Below are 15,383 nucleotides of genomic sequence, written 5' to 3' on the forward strand. Positions count from 1 at the left end.
TGAGGTATTTTTACACTGTAGTTTTACTACTTTTACTTTAATTTAAAATATGTAACATAACATAATGGGATATAATATAAATATTAAATTTAAACATTTTACACAAGTGATTTTAAGCATATAAAGACATTTGTAAAAGTGAGTTTGTAATACTTCAGTATTTCTTCTGAGATTATTATAAAACAATGATACAAAATAAATTCAGTCATGTAAATAACTAAATAAGAATGTGCAAATTATTATATTATAACATTGTGAAGACCACGTGTGAAAAAATAATGAAAGAGATAATATTTAAAACTAATCAATGGTAAAAGTGAAAACACAGTAGATTTCTGCTTTACAGATGAAACAGCAGCTCTGTCTTCGTATGGAGTTAATATAAAAAATATAGTTTGTCCTTTATGGACTAAAATGAACCCGAATGGACAAATGTTCAAACTAGCTACACACAGCTGATCATCTGGTTGTTGTTTGTGTTTTCTTTTTACAGCTTTAACCCTTTGATCAAGGTTATCAGTAATAGTTGCCTAAAGATGTCTTATTTCTCCATCTTAAAAACCAAGATGCAGCGTCCAAAAGACTCGATGCTTCAACCACAAAACAACAGATGACGTCATGTTGTCTCCACTTGGTCAGACTGTGTCCGTGTTCGCTCTGGAGAAAACGTGACCTCATCTGTTGGTTTGTGGTGGATTTTGAGCTTCACGAAGATGATGATGTGGTGATGATGATGATGATGGTGGCGATGTGGTGATGATGGTGGTGATGATGATGATGATGGTGGTGGTAATGATGATGATGATGATTTAAGGAGCAGCTTTGGTTTCCCATTCCTGTATAAACAGAAAAAGGGCTGCATGATGGGTGTGATGTGAATGTTGTCATTGTACGTTTCTAAAAACAACGAGAAGTAAAATGTTGCATCTTTGCATTCAGACCGAGTCATCGAGAAGATTCATTTAAAGCTACACTGAAGTACAACATTACAATCACCATTATCTGTTGTTACGTGGTTATTACTACAGACGATGGTGATTGTTGTGCTACGATGAAGCTTCATGCTATAAAGTTATTAATTAACTACTACGACATGAATGTGTGCAATTTGACATAATAAAAAACAAAGCAGTGAGGAGAGAACAGGAAGCATTAAGGAGAGAACAGGAAGCAGTGAGGAGAGAACAGGAAGCAGTGAGGAGAGAACAGGAAGCATTAAGGAGAGAACAGGAAGCAGTGAGGAGAGAACAGGAAGCAGTGAGGAGAGAACAGGAAGCATTAAGGAGAGAACAGGAAGCAGTGAGGAGAGAACAGGAAGCATTAAGGAGAGAACAGGAAGCAGTGAGGAGAGAACAGGAAGCATTAAGGAGAGAACAGGAAGCAGCGAGGAGAGAACGGGAAGCAGTGAGGTGAGAACGGGAAGCAGTGAGGAGAGAACAGGAAGCAGTGAGGTGAGAACGGAAAGCAGTGAGGTGAGAACCGGAAGCAGTGAGGAGAGAACAGGAAGCATTAAGGAGAGAACAGGAAGCAGTGAGGAGAGAACAGGAAGCATTAAGGAGAGAACAGGAAGCAGTGAGGAGAGAACAGGAAGCATTAAGGAGAGAACAGGAAGCAGTGAGGAGAGAACAGGAAGCATTAAGGAGAGAACAGGAAGCATTAAGGAGAGAACAGGAAGCAGTGAGGAGAGAACGGGAAGCAGTGAGGTGAGAACGGGAAGCAGTGAGGAGAGAACAGGAAGCAGTGAGGAGAGAACGGGAAGCAGTGAGGTGAGAACGGAAAGCAGTGAGGTGAGAACAGGAAGCAGTGAGGAGAGAACAGGAAGCATTAAGGAGAGAACAGGAAGCAGTGAGGAGAGAACAGGAAGCATTAAGGAGAGAACAGGAAGCAGTGAGGAGAGAACAGGAAGCATTAAGGAGAGAACAGGAAGCAGTGAGGAGAGAACAGGAAGCATTAAGGAGAGAACAGGAAGCATTAAGGAGAGAACAGGAAGCAGTGAGGAGAGAACGGGAAGCAGTGAGGTGAGAACGGGAAGCAGTGAGGAGAGAACAGGAAGCAGTGAGGTGAGAACGGAAAGCAGTGAGGTGAGAACAGGAAGCAGTGAGGAGAGAACAGGAAGCATTAAGGAGAGAACAGGAAGCAGTGAGGAGAGAACAGGAAGCATTAAGGAGAGAACAGGAAGCAGTGAGGAGAGAACAGGAAGCATTAAGGAGAGAACAGGAAGCAGTGAGTAGAGAACGGGAAGCAGTGAGGTGAGAACGGGAAGCAGTGAGGAGAGAACAGGAAGCAGTGAGGTGAGAACGGGAAGCAGTGAGGTGAGAACAGGAAGCAGTGAGGTGAGAACGGGAAGCAGTGAGGAGAGAACAGGAAGCAGTGAGGTGAGAACAGGAAGCAGTGAGGTGAGAACAGGAAGCAGTGAAGAGAGATGCTCACCTTCCTCCTCTGGAAGACCTTCCCATGCTCGATGAACAGAGATGAAGGAGTGCGTCTCAGGGAGATCTTAGCCGAGGCCGTGCGACGCAGCAGAGGGTTCAGGAAACCCGCCTAAGACCAGCAGAGACCAGCAGGGACCAGTAGAGACCAGTAGAGACCAGCAGAGACCAGCAGGGACCAGTGGGCAGTGTTAGAACAGGTTCTGTCCAGTTCTAGTACTTGTATGCTCTGAATCCACATGTTATGCATATGAATGTTTATTATATTAATATATTTTACATAAACGCTTTACACATAAAGAATGAAGGGACGTCTTTAATGACCTGGGCGCGCTCACTGCAGATGGCCAGCGACTGTCTGAAAGAGGTGCGCTTGTTTTTGAGCCCCGCACACGCCAGGTTGCTCTCTGACTCCGCCCTCAGCGGCACCGTCCTGGCCCCCGTCAGCTCCAGCTTCTGAACGCCGCGCTCCACCTCCGCCCCCTTCCTGTCTGAAGCATTCGGGGACTTAAGCTCAAAGGGCTGTTGTTGTTGTTTGTTTGTTTACACGCTGGGACTCACTGCTGTTGTTGTTCCTGTTGCTCGTGGAGGCTCCGGACCAGACGCAGCCGACTGGAGCCTGAAGCCACACAAACACCGATTGTTCTAACTTTGAATCATCTTCATTACCTTTGAACCAAGTCCAGGTCCGTACCATGTGCTCCAGGACGGAGGTGTTGCAGTAGATGGGCTGCTCCGGGACCGGTCCACTCAGAGAGAAGGGGTCCACCATGTAGGGGTTGGAGGTGGGGAACCTTCTAGTCTGGAGCCCACTGAGGAGACAACAACACAAGTAACACCAGAGGAGGAGAAGAGGAGGCAGAAGGACAACAAGAGGAACAAGACGACAAAGGAGAGGACGAAAGGAAGCGATGACAAAAATACATGGTAAATATAATCAGTATAAAGTACATATGGTCACTAGCAGAGTCCCACCTGAGAGCTCCACCTGTGGTCTCCTGGGTGACGGAGGCTCCGTCCTGCAGCAGCTTCAACCACCGCTGCTTCTCCCCTGAACTGCTGAACTGCAGGAAGGAAGCACACGTGAGAAGGTCGATGGGTCCAAAAGGAGCACTTCCTGTCTGGCTCACCTCCAGCACGGCCAGCTGGTCACCGAGCATGCTCAGTGTGATGCGGGGGGAGCGCGCCGTGTCGGGTCCGTCTGTGACATCACATCCTCTCAGCTGGACCGTGTACTGAGGCGCTCTCTCCTCCTCCTCCTCCTCCTCCTCCTCCTCGCCGAACATGTTGAGAAGACCCGCCTCCACCCGACACAGCAGACTCTGCCACTGACAGTTCATCAGCACGCTGAGGACACCTGTCAATCAAAGGCACCGCGAGGTCAGAGGTCACGACCACAAGGTCACTTGTACTTTTACTTCACTTGAGTATTTCTACTGGAGGGTATCTTGTACTTTTACCTTCTAATTGTGAATAAAACAAATGATTAAGTACATTCAAAATGAACAGGTGGATGAAATAAAAAGGAAAAATAGATTTTTTAAAAAGGTCAATAGAGAGAATGTTTCAAATGTCTAATAAAGAGATTTAAAAAAAGTAAAAAACATAAAATTGAATGAAACAAATAGATGACAGATTTAGATTATGAAAGTAAACATATTATGATGTACTAGTACAGATTGTAGAAGGTGGCTTCTACTATACTGATACTGATACTACTACTACTGCTACTAATACTACTACTGCTAGTACTAGGACCAGCTGATGAGTACCTTTGTGTTTGTTGATCCTGCTGAAAGGTTTCTTCTCCTCTGAGTCCACGTGGACCCAACTGGACTGAAGACACCACATCGTCAGGTGTTATAGTTCTGTGATACTACCTATACACATGTATGTGTGTATATATATACACATGTATGTATATATACACACATATAATCATAGTCTCACCCTGCAGGAGGACAGCAGGTCCGATCGGGTCAGAGACGTCTCCATCTCGCCTCCAATCCTCACCTCCTCGATCACCTGCAGACACCAGCAGGAGGACACCAGGACGTGATGCCTTCAGGGCCCACCCGCACAATCTGATCTCTGATCACGTGACATCATCAACAACCAACCAGCGGAGGAGCTGGTAGCGTTAGCAGCAAACACAACGGCTAACAGCTAACAGCTAACGGCTAACGGCTAACAGCGAAGGTTCTCTACAGTCACATGATGTGTTCAGGCTCTGCGTCTTTAAAACGAGGAAATTACAACGTTATGTACAATAAATAAATAAAATGTACAGCATTAAATATAATAATAATATTTCCTTATCATTTGAATTGTGTGTTTCTATCACGACCAACAGCTGAAGGGACTTAAACAGAGTAAAAGCATATCATTGAGTATTTAGTGACCTCTGACCTTCCTCCACTCCTCGGCCTGCTGGAAGCTGCTGAAGCCCAGAACCAGCCTCTCTGAGCCCAGTGGAACCAGTTGGATCTGGTGCTGGATCCTCCTGCTGCGCCGCGGCTTGGAGACGAGGCGACAGCCGCGCAGGTCCACCTCCAGCTGGGGGAGAAGGTCCTGAGGACACTTGTAGCCCTGAGACACACACACACACACACACACACACAGAGAGACACACACACATCTATATATCTAGATACAGTACTGGGGTACAGTAGTGTATGTGTATGTACAGTACTAGCGTACTAGAGTGCAGTATTAGAATAGAGTACTACAGTACTAGTACTACGTAGAAGGTACTCACCAGCAGCTCCTCCCTCCTGATGAGGAACAGCTGTTTGCTCCACTGGCCGAGCCACTTCCTCCTCCACAGGTAACCACAGAGACGGGACTCGGGGGCGGGTCTTAGGCAGGGCTGGGAGGCGCTCCATTGGATGTAGTGAGCCCTGTCCGTCACAGGCTCATCTTCATCTTCCTCCCCGTAGGACTCGTAGTGACTACTCTCTGACTCCGCCTTCTCTGAGGGACGAGACACAACGCGGCGTGTGCGCATTCATGTGTGTGTGTGTGTCTGTGTGTGTGTGTCTGTGTGTGCGTGTGTGTGTGTTTGTAGACGTGTGTGTGTGTGTTTGTAGATGTGTGTGTGTGTGTGTGTGTGTGTTTGTAGATGTGTGTGTGTGTGTGTGTGTGTGTTTGTAGATGTGTGTGTGTGTCTGTGTGTGCGTGTGTGTGTGTTTGTAGACGTGTGTGTGTGTGTGTGTTTGTAGATGTGTGTGTGTGTGTGTGTGTGTGTTTGTAGATGTGTGTGTGTGTGTGTGTGTGTGTTTGTAGATGTGTGTGTGTGTGTGTGTGTCTGTGCGTGTGTGTGTGTTTGTAGACGTGTGTGTGTGTGTGTGTTTGTAGATGTGTGTGTGTGTGTGTGTTTGTAGATGTGTGTGTGTGTGTGGTACCGGTGATGCACGTGCTGTTTGTTCTGTAAGGTTCGGCCTCCTCGTAGGCATCTTCGTCATCATCGTCTTCATCATCACCTCCTGGACCTCCTGGAGGAAGAGGCGGGACCACGAGGTCCTGAAAGACAACGGGCCCCTCCTTAAATAGACTTCCTGCTTCCGGGTCATAATGGTAACCATGGCGACGACGGTCCCCCAACCGTAGCGCAGAGTGCAATTTTTTCCCAAACCCTGGAGCCCCACATCATCATTACTCTGGATAACGTGTGAGTGTGTGTGAGTGTGAGTGTGTGTGTGTGTGTGTGTGTGTGTGTGTGTGTGTGTGTGTGTGTGTGTGTGTGTCCTTCACGTAGACCAGATGCTAATCATCCTCCATCAGTGACCACTTCCTCCCTCTGCAGAGCTCTCAGCCAATAGGAGGACAGATGAAGGGGAGATGGCCTTCTTGTAAACATTGAACATCCTGTCTCACACGGACACACACACCTCTCACCATGTAGACGTAGTGTGTTACCCAGCATGCAACAGCCTGAGGAGTGATGACTCACCGCGTCTCTCGGCCACGCAGGTGAGATCTGATCCGGGAGCAGCTCAGAGGACGAAACAGCTTCTGGACAAACAGGAAGACAACTTGATCATCACCGCCACGTGTCCTCATGGCGTCCATCACAGTGTCCACAGCGGTACCTGTCCCAGGTGGGCCTGCTGGCTGGTTGCTAGGAGACGACGATGGGCAGCTCATGATCATGTACTCGGCGTCTTCCACTGGGAAACAGAGAGCAGTGAGGCTCCTTCAGGGAGGACATGTACGTGCATGTGATGGTAGTTTAGTGAAGTAGTAGAAGTACTCGTGGAAGGACTGTCCACAGCAGGCCTGTCCGTCTGCAGGGAGGACAGCAGTCCTGAGATGTCCTCCTTGTTGGCGCGCGCCGCCTCACTCAGGCTCTCTGCGTCCAGCGCCGAGAGGAAGGACGACAGGTCCCAGATCAGCTGGGCCAGCACTGGGAGACAGAGACGAGGACAACGCTCACAGCACCAAGTACCTTCATCTCACGCCTCTGTCTACTCATGGAAGTACTTCTTACTCCAGATTCTCACGTGTGAAACCTTGTTGCTGTTTACATTTAAAATAAAGTTTGAGCTGAAACCTTTAAATCTATTTATTAATTAATTTGAAACGCGACAGAACCTTCTGGAGACCCTCTAGAGTAGAACCTTGTGGAGAAGGTCTAGAGTAGAACCTTGTGGAGAACCTCTACAGTAGAACCTTGTGGAGAACCTCTACAGTAGAACCTTGTGGAGAACTTCTACAGTAGAACCTTGTGGAGAACCTCTACAGTAGAACCTTGTGGAGAACTTCTACAGTAGAACCTTGTGGAGAACCTCTACAGTAGAACCTTGTGGAGAACCTCTACAGTAGAACCTTCTGGAGAACTTCTACAGTAGAACCTTGTGGAGAACCTCTACAGTAGAACCTTGTGGAGAACTTCTACAGTAGAACCTTCTGGAGAACTTCTACAGTAGAACCTTCTGGAGACCCTCTACAGTAGAACCTTCTGGAGAACCTCCAGGGTACCCTATGACACGCATGCTCTGAGTGCATCATGCATCCACAGAGAACGTGAGCAGCTCCTGGTGCAGAGCTCTAAACAGGATGCCTGTTGTCTCCTGTTGCCACGGCGATGACGCAGTGCCACAGCTGATGTGAGAACAGTGTGAATGAGTGAGGGCGGGAGGCATGTGGAGAACGCAGAGAGACAGAAGGTGTTTGTGTGAGAGCTCCATTCACCCTCTGAGGGAGTGGGAGAGTAGCTTCTCATCAACCTCCCCCACCAGCTGACCCCGACCCCCCCTTCCCTCCCCCTCCCTCCCCCTCCCTCACCTCCCTCACACAACAACAGCAACACAACATGGTCTCACATCACAAAGAGAAAGAATGTGTTCCTGAACGCTGCTTATCTGACCATCGACATCACTTCCTGTCTCCGGCTTTGATGCTACACACACACACAAAGACACACACACACACAAAAACACACACACAAACACACACACACACACAAAGACACACACACACACACACAGACACACACACACACACACACAAGGAAGGTAACTTGCAAAGACAAGAAAAACCATGAAACACACTCACATTGAAATATGAGGTGTGTCTTTGTGTCTTTGTGTGTGTGTCTTTGTGTGTGTGTGTCTTTGTGTGTGTGTGTGTGTGTGTGTGAGTATTTGAGCGTGTCCTTCCTTCTTAAGAAGGTTCCTCACTGAAACTAGAAGTCAGTCTAAACAAACCATCATCTCGGGCCCCTGAGGAGGAAGTGATGATGATGATGATGATGAGGGTAGTTAACATACCACCGGTGTGATAAAGACCTCACACTCAGTTTAAGGTTTGTATGTTACTCAGCATGCGGTCCGGGGACTCGTCCCTGTGCCGATGGGACGCTTTGGGGACACAGGACGTCACATGTCTTCACCCTGTAAAGCCCTCTGAGGATCATTTGTAATTTTTGGGCTTTACAAAATAAAATGAATTCATAAATGATATCAAGAAGTAGCAGACAACACAAAGTATGAACAGATGATAAATAACAACAAAGCAAAAACAACACACACTGGACAACAGAACCACTACAAACAGGTCAACAACACGGTGTCCATCATTACTTGGAGTTCATTCATTGATTGACACGCTGTGAGTCACTCGTACCTTTCTGCTTGTCCATGTCTGTCCGTCCTCTCAGGAGCTGCTGCTCTTCTGACTCATGTCTCCAGAGCTCCAAACATCCAACCCACACAAAGACGTCCTCAGCTTCTACAAAGACCTCCTCACAGTCTCACTCTGTCTCTGGAGACCTCTTCAGTTACCATGTAGACGTCCTCCGTGTCCTCTCGGAGGTCGGTGTGAGCTTCGTCTCCGTCCGTCCCCCTAGTGACGCGCGGGGGGGGGAGGGAGGGACACACCCACCACCAGGAGGACAAAGACGCTGGCTGGAGGGTTCAAGCACGTTCAAGTGGACTTCTGTCCTCAGTGGTGTTTTAATATATAAATATCAAATATATTTAAAGTATTTCTTTCAATACGCATTTAGAAAAGGAATAAAATAGAGATAATTATTAAAAACATACTTTATAGAAAGACACCATGAAGCAGTGACATCATTTCAGTGAAAGGAAATTCAAATTTAAATTCAAAAGCACAGATTTGCACAGATTCCGATGAAGTGAAGCTGTTACTTAACAGTAATTACTGATGTATAATTTGAAATATAATGACTTAGATTTAGTCCCTTTTATCTTCACATACTATTCAGTTACTTTGATATTCTTTTATTTACCTGTTTGTCTCATGTTCATTTTATTTAATTAGGACTTAATGCTTTTAGTCGTTAATGATGAGATCAAAGCAAATCCAAACGCTCTTTATTGTAACTATAAGTCATTCACATCACCTTTCATCTGTTACATCATCTGCATCCAGATATGAGAACAACAACAACAACAACAACAATCACATCTTCATCCAATAGTCCACAGTCCAGCAGCAGAGACCTCTGACCTTATTGTGACTCTTGACCTCAGCCTGACCTCTGACCTCAGTCCAAAGAAGCATTTACCTGCTGGCGTCTTGATACAAATGTATGACATCATCACCTTGACATCATGCATAATACCTGACACGCCCTCAAAGTCGCTCTGCGTGAGATAATTCACTTAAAGAAAAAAACCAAAAGTACAAAAGAAGAAACAAAACATGGAACAATCGTTGTGTTGTCATGGCAATCGTCACATCAACCCACTTCCTGTTTCCAACCCAAAACACAAACAATCATCAAACCACTCGCTCACTTCAGTCACATGACCTCTCTATTGTTTCCATGGATACGGGAGGCAGACGTGGCGGTGAGCAGGATACGGCGCTGGTATTTTGGCGATTGCGGCAAGGTGAGTTTGTCCTGACTGACTGTGGGGAGGGGTCCCTGAACGTCACGCGGCTCTGAACCGCTAAAGGTGCTGCTCATTTTACCTTTACAATAAAAACACAGTCTGAGAGCAGAAAGTACATCTAATGTACACATACACGACCTGTATATATTATGTGTATATTATATGTATATTATGTGTATATTATATGTATATTATGTGTATATGTACAGTACCAGTCAAAGGATTGGACTCATTGAATTGAATTAGAAAATGTGTCCAGACTTTTGACTGGTACTGAATATATACACAATTATCACATTATCATATATATGCAATAGGTATGATATACATGTATTTGTTATATTATATTATAATTATACCATCTCTAACGGATTTCATTTGAAATGTTCACACTCAGGGAGGAAGATGCATAAAGGAAGATGATGATGATGGAGATTATGGTCAGGATGAGGATGATGGTGATGAAGATGAACCCTTGTTTACAGTCTGACTGCTGAAGATGAAGCACCTTCCTCCTTTAGATGCTCTTCAGTCCAGCCCCAACCTTTAATCCCTCACGGACCGTTTTCTTGGGGGGGGGGGGGGGCACGAAATTAGGAATTAGATTCTGGTCAATTTTCAAAATGAATTATTTTTAAATAAAAACGTCTTCTTTGTGTGGTAGCAGATGTCCCTCCTGATGACTGTCCTCATTCTCATCACTACGTTTGGAGGCTCCTGCGGTTTCCCATCATGCATCTGGCCAGCCTCAGTTCGTCCTTTAGTCTTTAATTCCATCTGTCGTCTCACTTCTTAACATTTTTCTATTTAGATGTTGAATAACAAACATGCTTCTCTGTGAGTCACTAGAAAATAGCTGCACGTTGTTCTGTCACTAATATACAGATAGATCTATAGATCTATATATATATATATATATAGATATAGATATATATATATATATGTGTGTGTGTGCTGAGATAAAACAGGGCAGTGGGTTTGGCTGAATTAGTGAAAAAAAGACCAGAAGAAGTTTGATCTGATTCGTCCCCTGATACCGGGTCAGAACTTGAATAGTTAAATAGCTGAAGTAGGAGGAAACCAGAACCTTCAACCATCAGCCTCAGATCCACAGCGCTAACTGCTAACTGCTAACTGCTAACTAGCTAACGAACGTTCAAATGTGAGCTTATAGCATTAATTCAGTGACACCTGATATTGTTCAAATTGAGGAACGAAGGTTCCTCCTGGAAGTCTCCAGTGAAAACATTTCACTTTGTCCCACAGCAGCAGGACGTGATGAGCTACCTTCTGTGTCTCATATTTCATGTCCTCTGGGTTTAAGGGAACCCAGAGGACATGCCGGGTCACATCAGGACTACGACTGATGTGATGGTAATTAGTGGGTAACAAGTGCTGGTTACATGTTAACTAACTAGTTTGCATGTTAACTAGCTGGTTAGTTTACTTGGATCCTCTGGATCTACGGACAAACTGTAATGTGAGTTATTAGAAGTTAATATATTCAGATCCTCTGTTGGGTCTTCTGTGTCTTTGTGTTTGTCCCGTTGTGTTGACGTGTGTGATGACACTGAGACGTCTGCATGGACGGGTCATGGGACACGGACCCGCTCCGTGCTGCCCCGTGTCCTCCTGCAGGCTGCCCTTCCTCAGGGTAACGAGGGAGGGGGGCGGGGGGGTCAGAAGAGACAGACTTTCTTCTTCATGTCGTTCCTCTTCCAGAGAGAGAGGCTATCAAACTCCTCCATGGACATCCCGAAGACACTGAAGAACTCCTCCTGGGAGAGGTGACGCTGTGGGAGATGGGGGGGGTTGTAATTATTTTCAACTGAGAGCATTCAAATCATTTTAAATATTAAACCTAATTCAATTAAAAAAAGAATCAATCCATTATTTAACATATTTTTAGCTTTAGCCTAGCTTGTTAGCCTTAGCTAACTTCTGACGTCTATCGGTAAGACCTCCAGAGCAGCTTCTCTAGAACTCGTTCTGTAGTTCTGGTTCTTTCTCTAGATCTCGTTCTGTAGCTCTGGTTCTTTCTCTAGAACTCGTTCTGTAGTTCTGGTTCCCTCTAGAACATTTACCTCCAGCCGGGTTCGGTCCACTCCAGGGGGCAGCTTGCTGCGCCCTCTGTGGGTCACCACCAGCACGTCATACGGGCAGATCTAGAAATCAATCATGTAATCATCTTAAACAGTACGAGTTGTACCTTACAGTGATTATAAGGGAGGATTATGTTATTATAATGTTATTACATATAAACGTATATCTTTCATACAGCTGTTTACCTTTTGTTCCAACATGCTGGGGAGAGAATTCCCTCGATCCATCCTGGAGTCTCCGTTCTGTCTCACACAGACATCACACTGCGTTACTACCGTTACCATCATCACTATCAGCACTCATGTGGACGTACCTGAAGATCTGCAGGAGGAGAGAGAAACAAACAAAATGTCAACAAACATGAAGTACAAATCCATCTGTGAGACAGGATCAATACTAAGACTAGAGACAATGATCCGATCAGTTAGTGGACACATACTGCTGGACATCAATAGAGCATTTTTATATTCTGCATATGAACAAATGTTTATTTAGAAGCTGATCTTGGGTCTGTTTCACTGGTGACCTTTAAATCTACCAGAAAACATCTGGACCTCAATGACATCAGCGAATTGGACACGTGTCCTGAACCGTTGAAATGATTAAAATAAGGATTTATGTTCACCTGCCGGAGTCTTCTGAGCCGAGCGGACCTCTGCAGCGTCGAGCTGAAACACAAGCAGAAGCAGGCGGGTCACGCTACAGCGCTGCGCTGTGATTGGTCCATTCACCGAGACTCACCTGGGACAGACCGCTCCTAGAGGATGCTGGGAAATACACGGGCCGGGATGCGTTGGACCCTGAGGTGAGAGGAGTGAAATCTGAGATTGTTGTACTGACTATGCTACAGATGTTCTCATGCTACAGATGTTCTCATGCTACAGATGTTCTCATGCTACAGATGGTCTCATGCTACAGATGTTCTCATGCTACAGATGTTCTCATGCTACAGATGGTCTCATGCTACAGATGTTCTCATTCTACAGATGTTCTCATGCTACAGATGTTCTCATTCTACAGATGTTCTCATTCTACAGATGGTCTCATGCTACAGATGTTCCCATGCTACAGATGTTCTCATTCTACAGATGTTCTCATGCTACAGATGTTCTCATGCTACAGATGTTCTCATGCTACAGATGGTCTCATTCTACAGATGGTCTCATGCTACAGATGTTCCCATGCTACAGATGTTCTCATTCTACAGATGGTCTCATGCTACAGATGTTCCCATGCTACAGATGTTCTCATTCTACAGATGTTCTCATGCTACAGATGGTCTCATGCTACAGATGTTCCCATGCTACAGATGGTCTCATGCTACAGATGTTCTCATGCTACAGATGTTCCTATGCTACAGATGTTATCATGCTACAGATGGTCTCATGCTACAGATGTTCTCATGCTACAGATGGTCTCATGCTACAGATGTTCTCATTCTACAGATGTTCTCATTCTACAGATGGTCTCATGCTACAGATGTTCCCATGCTACAGATGGTCTCATGCTACAGATGTTCTCATTCTACAGATGTTCTCATTCTACAGATGGTCTCATGCTACAGATGTTATCATGCTACAGATGGTCTCATGCTACAGATGTTCTCATGCTACAGATGGTCTCATGCTACAGATGTTCTCATTCTACAGATGTTCTCATGCTACAGATGGTCTCATGCTACAGATATTCCCATGCTACAGATGGTCTCATGCTACAGATGTTCTCATGCTACAGATGTTCCTATGCTACAGATGTTATCATGCTACAGATGGTCTCATGCTACAGATGTTCTCATGCTACAGATGGTCTCATGCTACAGATGTTCTCATTCTACAGATGTTCTCATTCTACAGATGGTCTCATGCTACAGATGTTCCCATGCTACAGATGTTCTCATTCTACAGATGTTCTCATGCTACAGATGGTCTCATGCTACAGATGTTCCCATGCTACAGATGTTCTCATTCTACAGATGGTCTCATGCTACAGATGTTCCCATGCTACAGATGTTCTCATTCTACAGATGTTCTCATGCTACAGATGGTCTCATGCTACAGATGTTATCATGCTACAGATGTTCTCATGCTACAGATGTTATCATGCTACAGATGTTCTCATTCTACAGATGTTCTCATTCTACAGATGGTCTCATGCTACAGATGTTCCCATGCTACAGATGTTCTCATTCTACAGATGTTCTCATTCTGGTGGTGAGACATACCTGTGTGCTGACTTCGGTCCGGTAAGGAGCGAGTCTTCCTCCTCAAAGAAGCTGAGGACTTTTGAAGCTCCTCCTTCATGATGATCCTCCCCAGATTAGACTGAATCTAAGGAGGGAATGTGTTACATCATATATTATATGTTAAATAATATGTTACATTATATATTATATGTTACACAATATGTTACATTATTCATTATGTTCCATAATGTCCTTAATGAAATAATGAAATATGACATGACATGTTATACAACATACACAGGCATGTTGTCATATGTTGTTAGATAACAGTGTTATATTATGTTGCATTACGTGGTGTTACATCATCATCGTTATTTAGTCTTTATAGAACTGATGCACCTTGTTGAGTTCTTGTTTCTGAAGAGCTCTCAGTCCCCACAGCTCATCATTCAGCTCTTCATCCTCATCCTCTTCTCTCTGATCCTTCCTCCTGCTCTCCTTTTCTATAGGAGAGGAGACATGGAGGGACAAGAGAAGAGACAAGAATAGAGTATTAGAGAAAACAAGGACATGTGAGTGGACACGAGGACATTAGCTCTCTGCCCACTGAAGACAAAGACGAGATGTCTCGTCCCTGTAGCTGCAGTCAGCTCGGTCACATGAACACAGTGTGATACGTGTACTTTTTAAATAACCATAACTGGCTCAATTTTCAACCCATTTTTAAACATTTTGCTTTGTTTTAAACGTCAGAGATGTAGTTGTGACACTGTATACATACTATGAATAATTATGTTATGTTCTAAAAATAGTATAATGTTCTAAAATATTTCATCATATCAATAAATGCTGCACGTTGAAACCCCCTCCCTGTACACAGACGTATTCATGACACTGCATACTTTTGAATAATTATTATTATAACCATGGGTTCTCATGCAAAAATGACATTAAACAGAACATTATTCATAAGTAGGTCATGTGTCATAACTACATCTCTGGCGTTTATAACAAACCAAACCGTTTAGAGATGACAAAAGACTAGTGCGGCCCGGTGGTTGGTGACGCTTGTGCTAATGGTCCCTGAATGCAGCACCAGGTCCGTTTCAGTGCGTGTGTGTGTGTGTGTGTGTGTGTGTGTGTGTGTGTGTGTGTGTCGATCTGGGTGGTACCAATGACAGCCAGGGAGGGGGGGCAGGGCCAGTACTCGGTCTCTATCTTGGAGGGCAGGCTGGGGTCCGGAGGCTCAGCTGCAGGGAACTTTGAGGACTCGATGATCAGATCCTCCATGTGCTTCCCCAGGGG

The 15,383-nt window shown here is 45.1% G+C and overlaps 2 protein-coding genes across 4 annotated transcripts in view; both read right to left on the reverse strand.

The window, feature by feature from the left end:
* Positions 1-760: 760 nt before the first annotated feature.
* si:dkey-220o5.5 (actin filament-associated protein 1-like 2) lies at positions 761-8,759 on the reverse strand. 3 transcript variants are annotated; one of them, XM_062562655.1, is made up of 16 exons: positions 8,556-8,759; positions 6,682-6,834; positions 6,521-6,598; positions 6,382-6,440; positions 5,834-5,951; positions 5,188-5,402; positions 4,839-5,018; positions 4,380-4,454; positions 4,202-4,265; positions 3,560-3,786; positions 3,405-3,493; positions 3,124-3,241; positions 2,991-3,048; positions 2,754-2,920; positions 2,431-2,541; positions 761-836 (listed from the first exon to the last, which is right to left on the reverse strand). In XM_062562655.1, the coding sequence occupies exons 1-16, from the start codon at positions 8,569-8,571 to the stop codon at positions 810-812; spliced, it is 1,755 nt and encodes a 584-aa protein (XP_062418639.1). In that variant the 5' UTR covers positions 8,572-8,759; the 3' UTR covers positions 761-809. The 3 variants fall into 3 exon arrangements, 2 of the variants coding, with proteins under 2 accessions (XP_062418639.1, XP_037339623.2); XM_037483726.2 differs by having other exon boundaries at positions 6,382-6,443; XR_005121146.2 differs by lacking the exon at positions 761-836 and having other exon boundaries at positions 2,432-2,541; positions 2,754-2,916; positions 6,382-6,443.
* A 492-nt stretch (positions 8,760-9,251) lies between these two features.
* LOC119224662 (dematin-like) overlaps positions 9,252-15,383 on the reverse strand; it is a 13,483-nt gene continuing 7,351 nt past the window's right edge. Inside the window, 9 exon segments of the mRNA XM_062562661.1 lie at positions 9,252-11,586; positions 11,878-11,958; positions 12,082-12,138; positions 12,210-12,217; positions 12,522-12,622; positions 12,624-12,696; positions 14,118-14,223; positions 14,478-14,581; positions 15,251-15,383. The exon segment at positions 15,251-15,383 is cut by the window's right edge and continues 23 nt beyond it. Of these exon segments, the coding sequence (XP_062418645.1) occupies positions 11,473-11,586; positions 11,878-11,958; positions 12,082-12,138; positions 12,210-12,217; positions 12,522-12,622; positions 12,624-12,696; positions 14,118-14,223; positions 14,478-14,581; positions 15,251-15,383 (777 nt within the window). The 3' untranslated portion in view covers positions 9,252-11,472.

Source organism: Pungitius pungitius, chromosome 5 (genome assembly GCF_949316345.1).
Source record: "Pungitius pungitius chromosome 5, fPunPun2.1, whole genome shotgun sequence".
In the NCBI taxonomy this organism is placed as follows: Eukaryota; Metazoa; Chordata; class Actinopteri; order Perciformes; family Gasterosteidae; genus Pungitius; species Pungitius pungitius.

What these genes read in the sequence shown, in the direction of transcription:
- si:dkey-220o5.5 (XM_037483726.2), bottom strand. An exon ending in ACCAGCTGGCCGTGCTGGAG is followed by an intron (nt 3,494 to 3,559) that starts GTGAGCCAGACA and finishes TCCTTCCTGCAG; the next exon opens with TTCAGCAGTTCAGGGGAGAA. An exon ending in CCTCCGTCCTGGAGCACATG is followed by an intron (nt 3,049 to 3,123) that starts GTACGGACCTGG and finishes GTGTGGCTTCAG; the next exon opens with GCTCCAGTCGGCTGCGTCTG.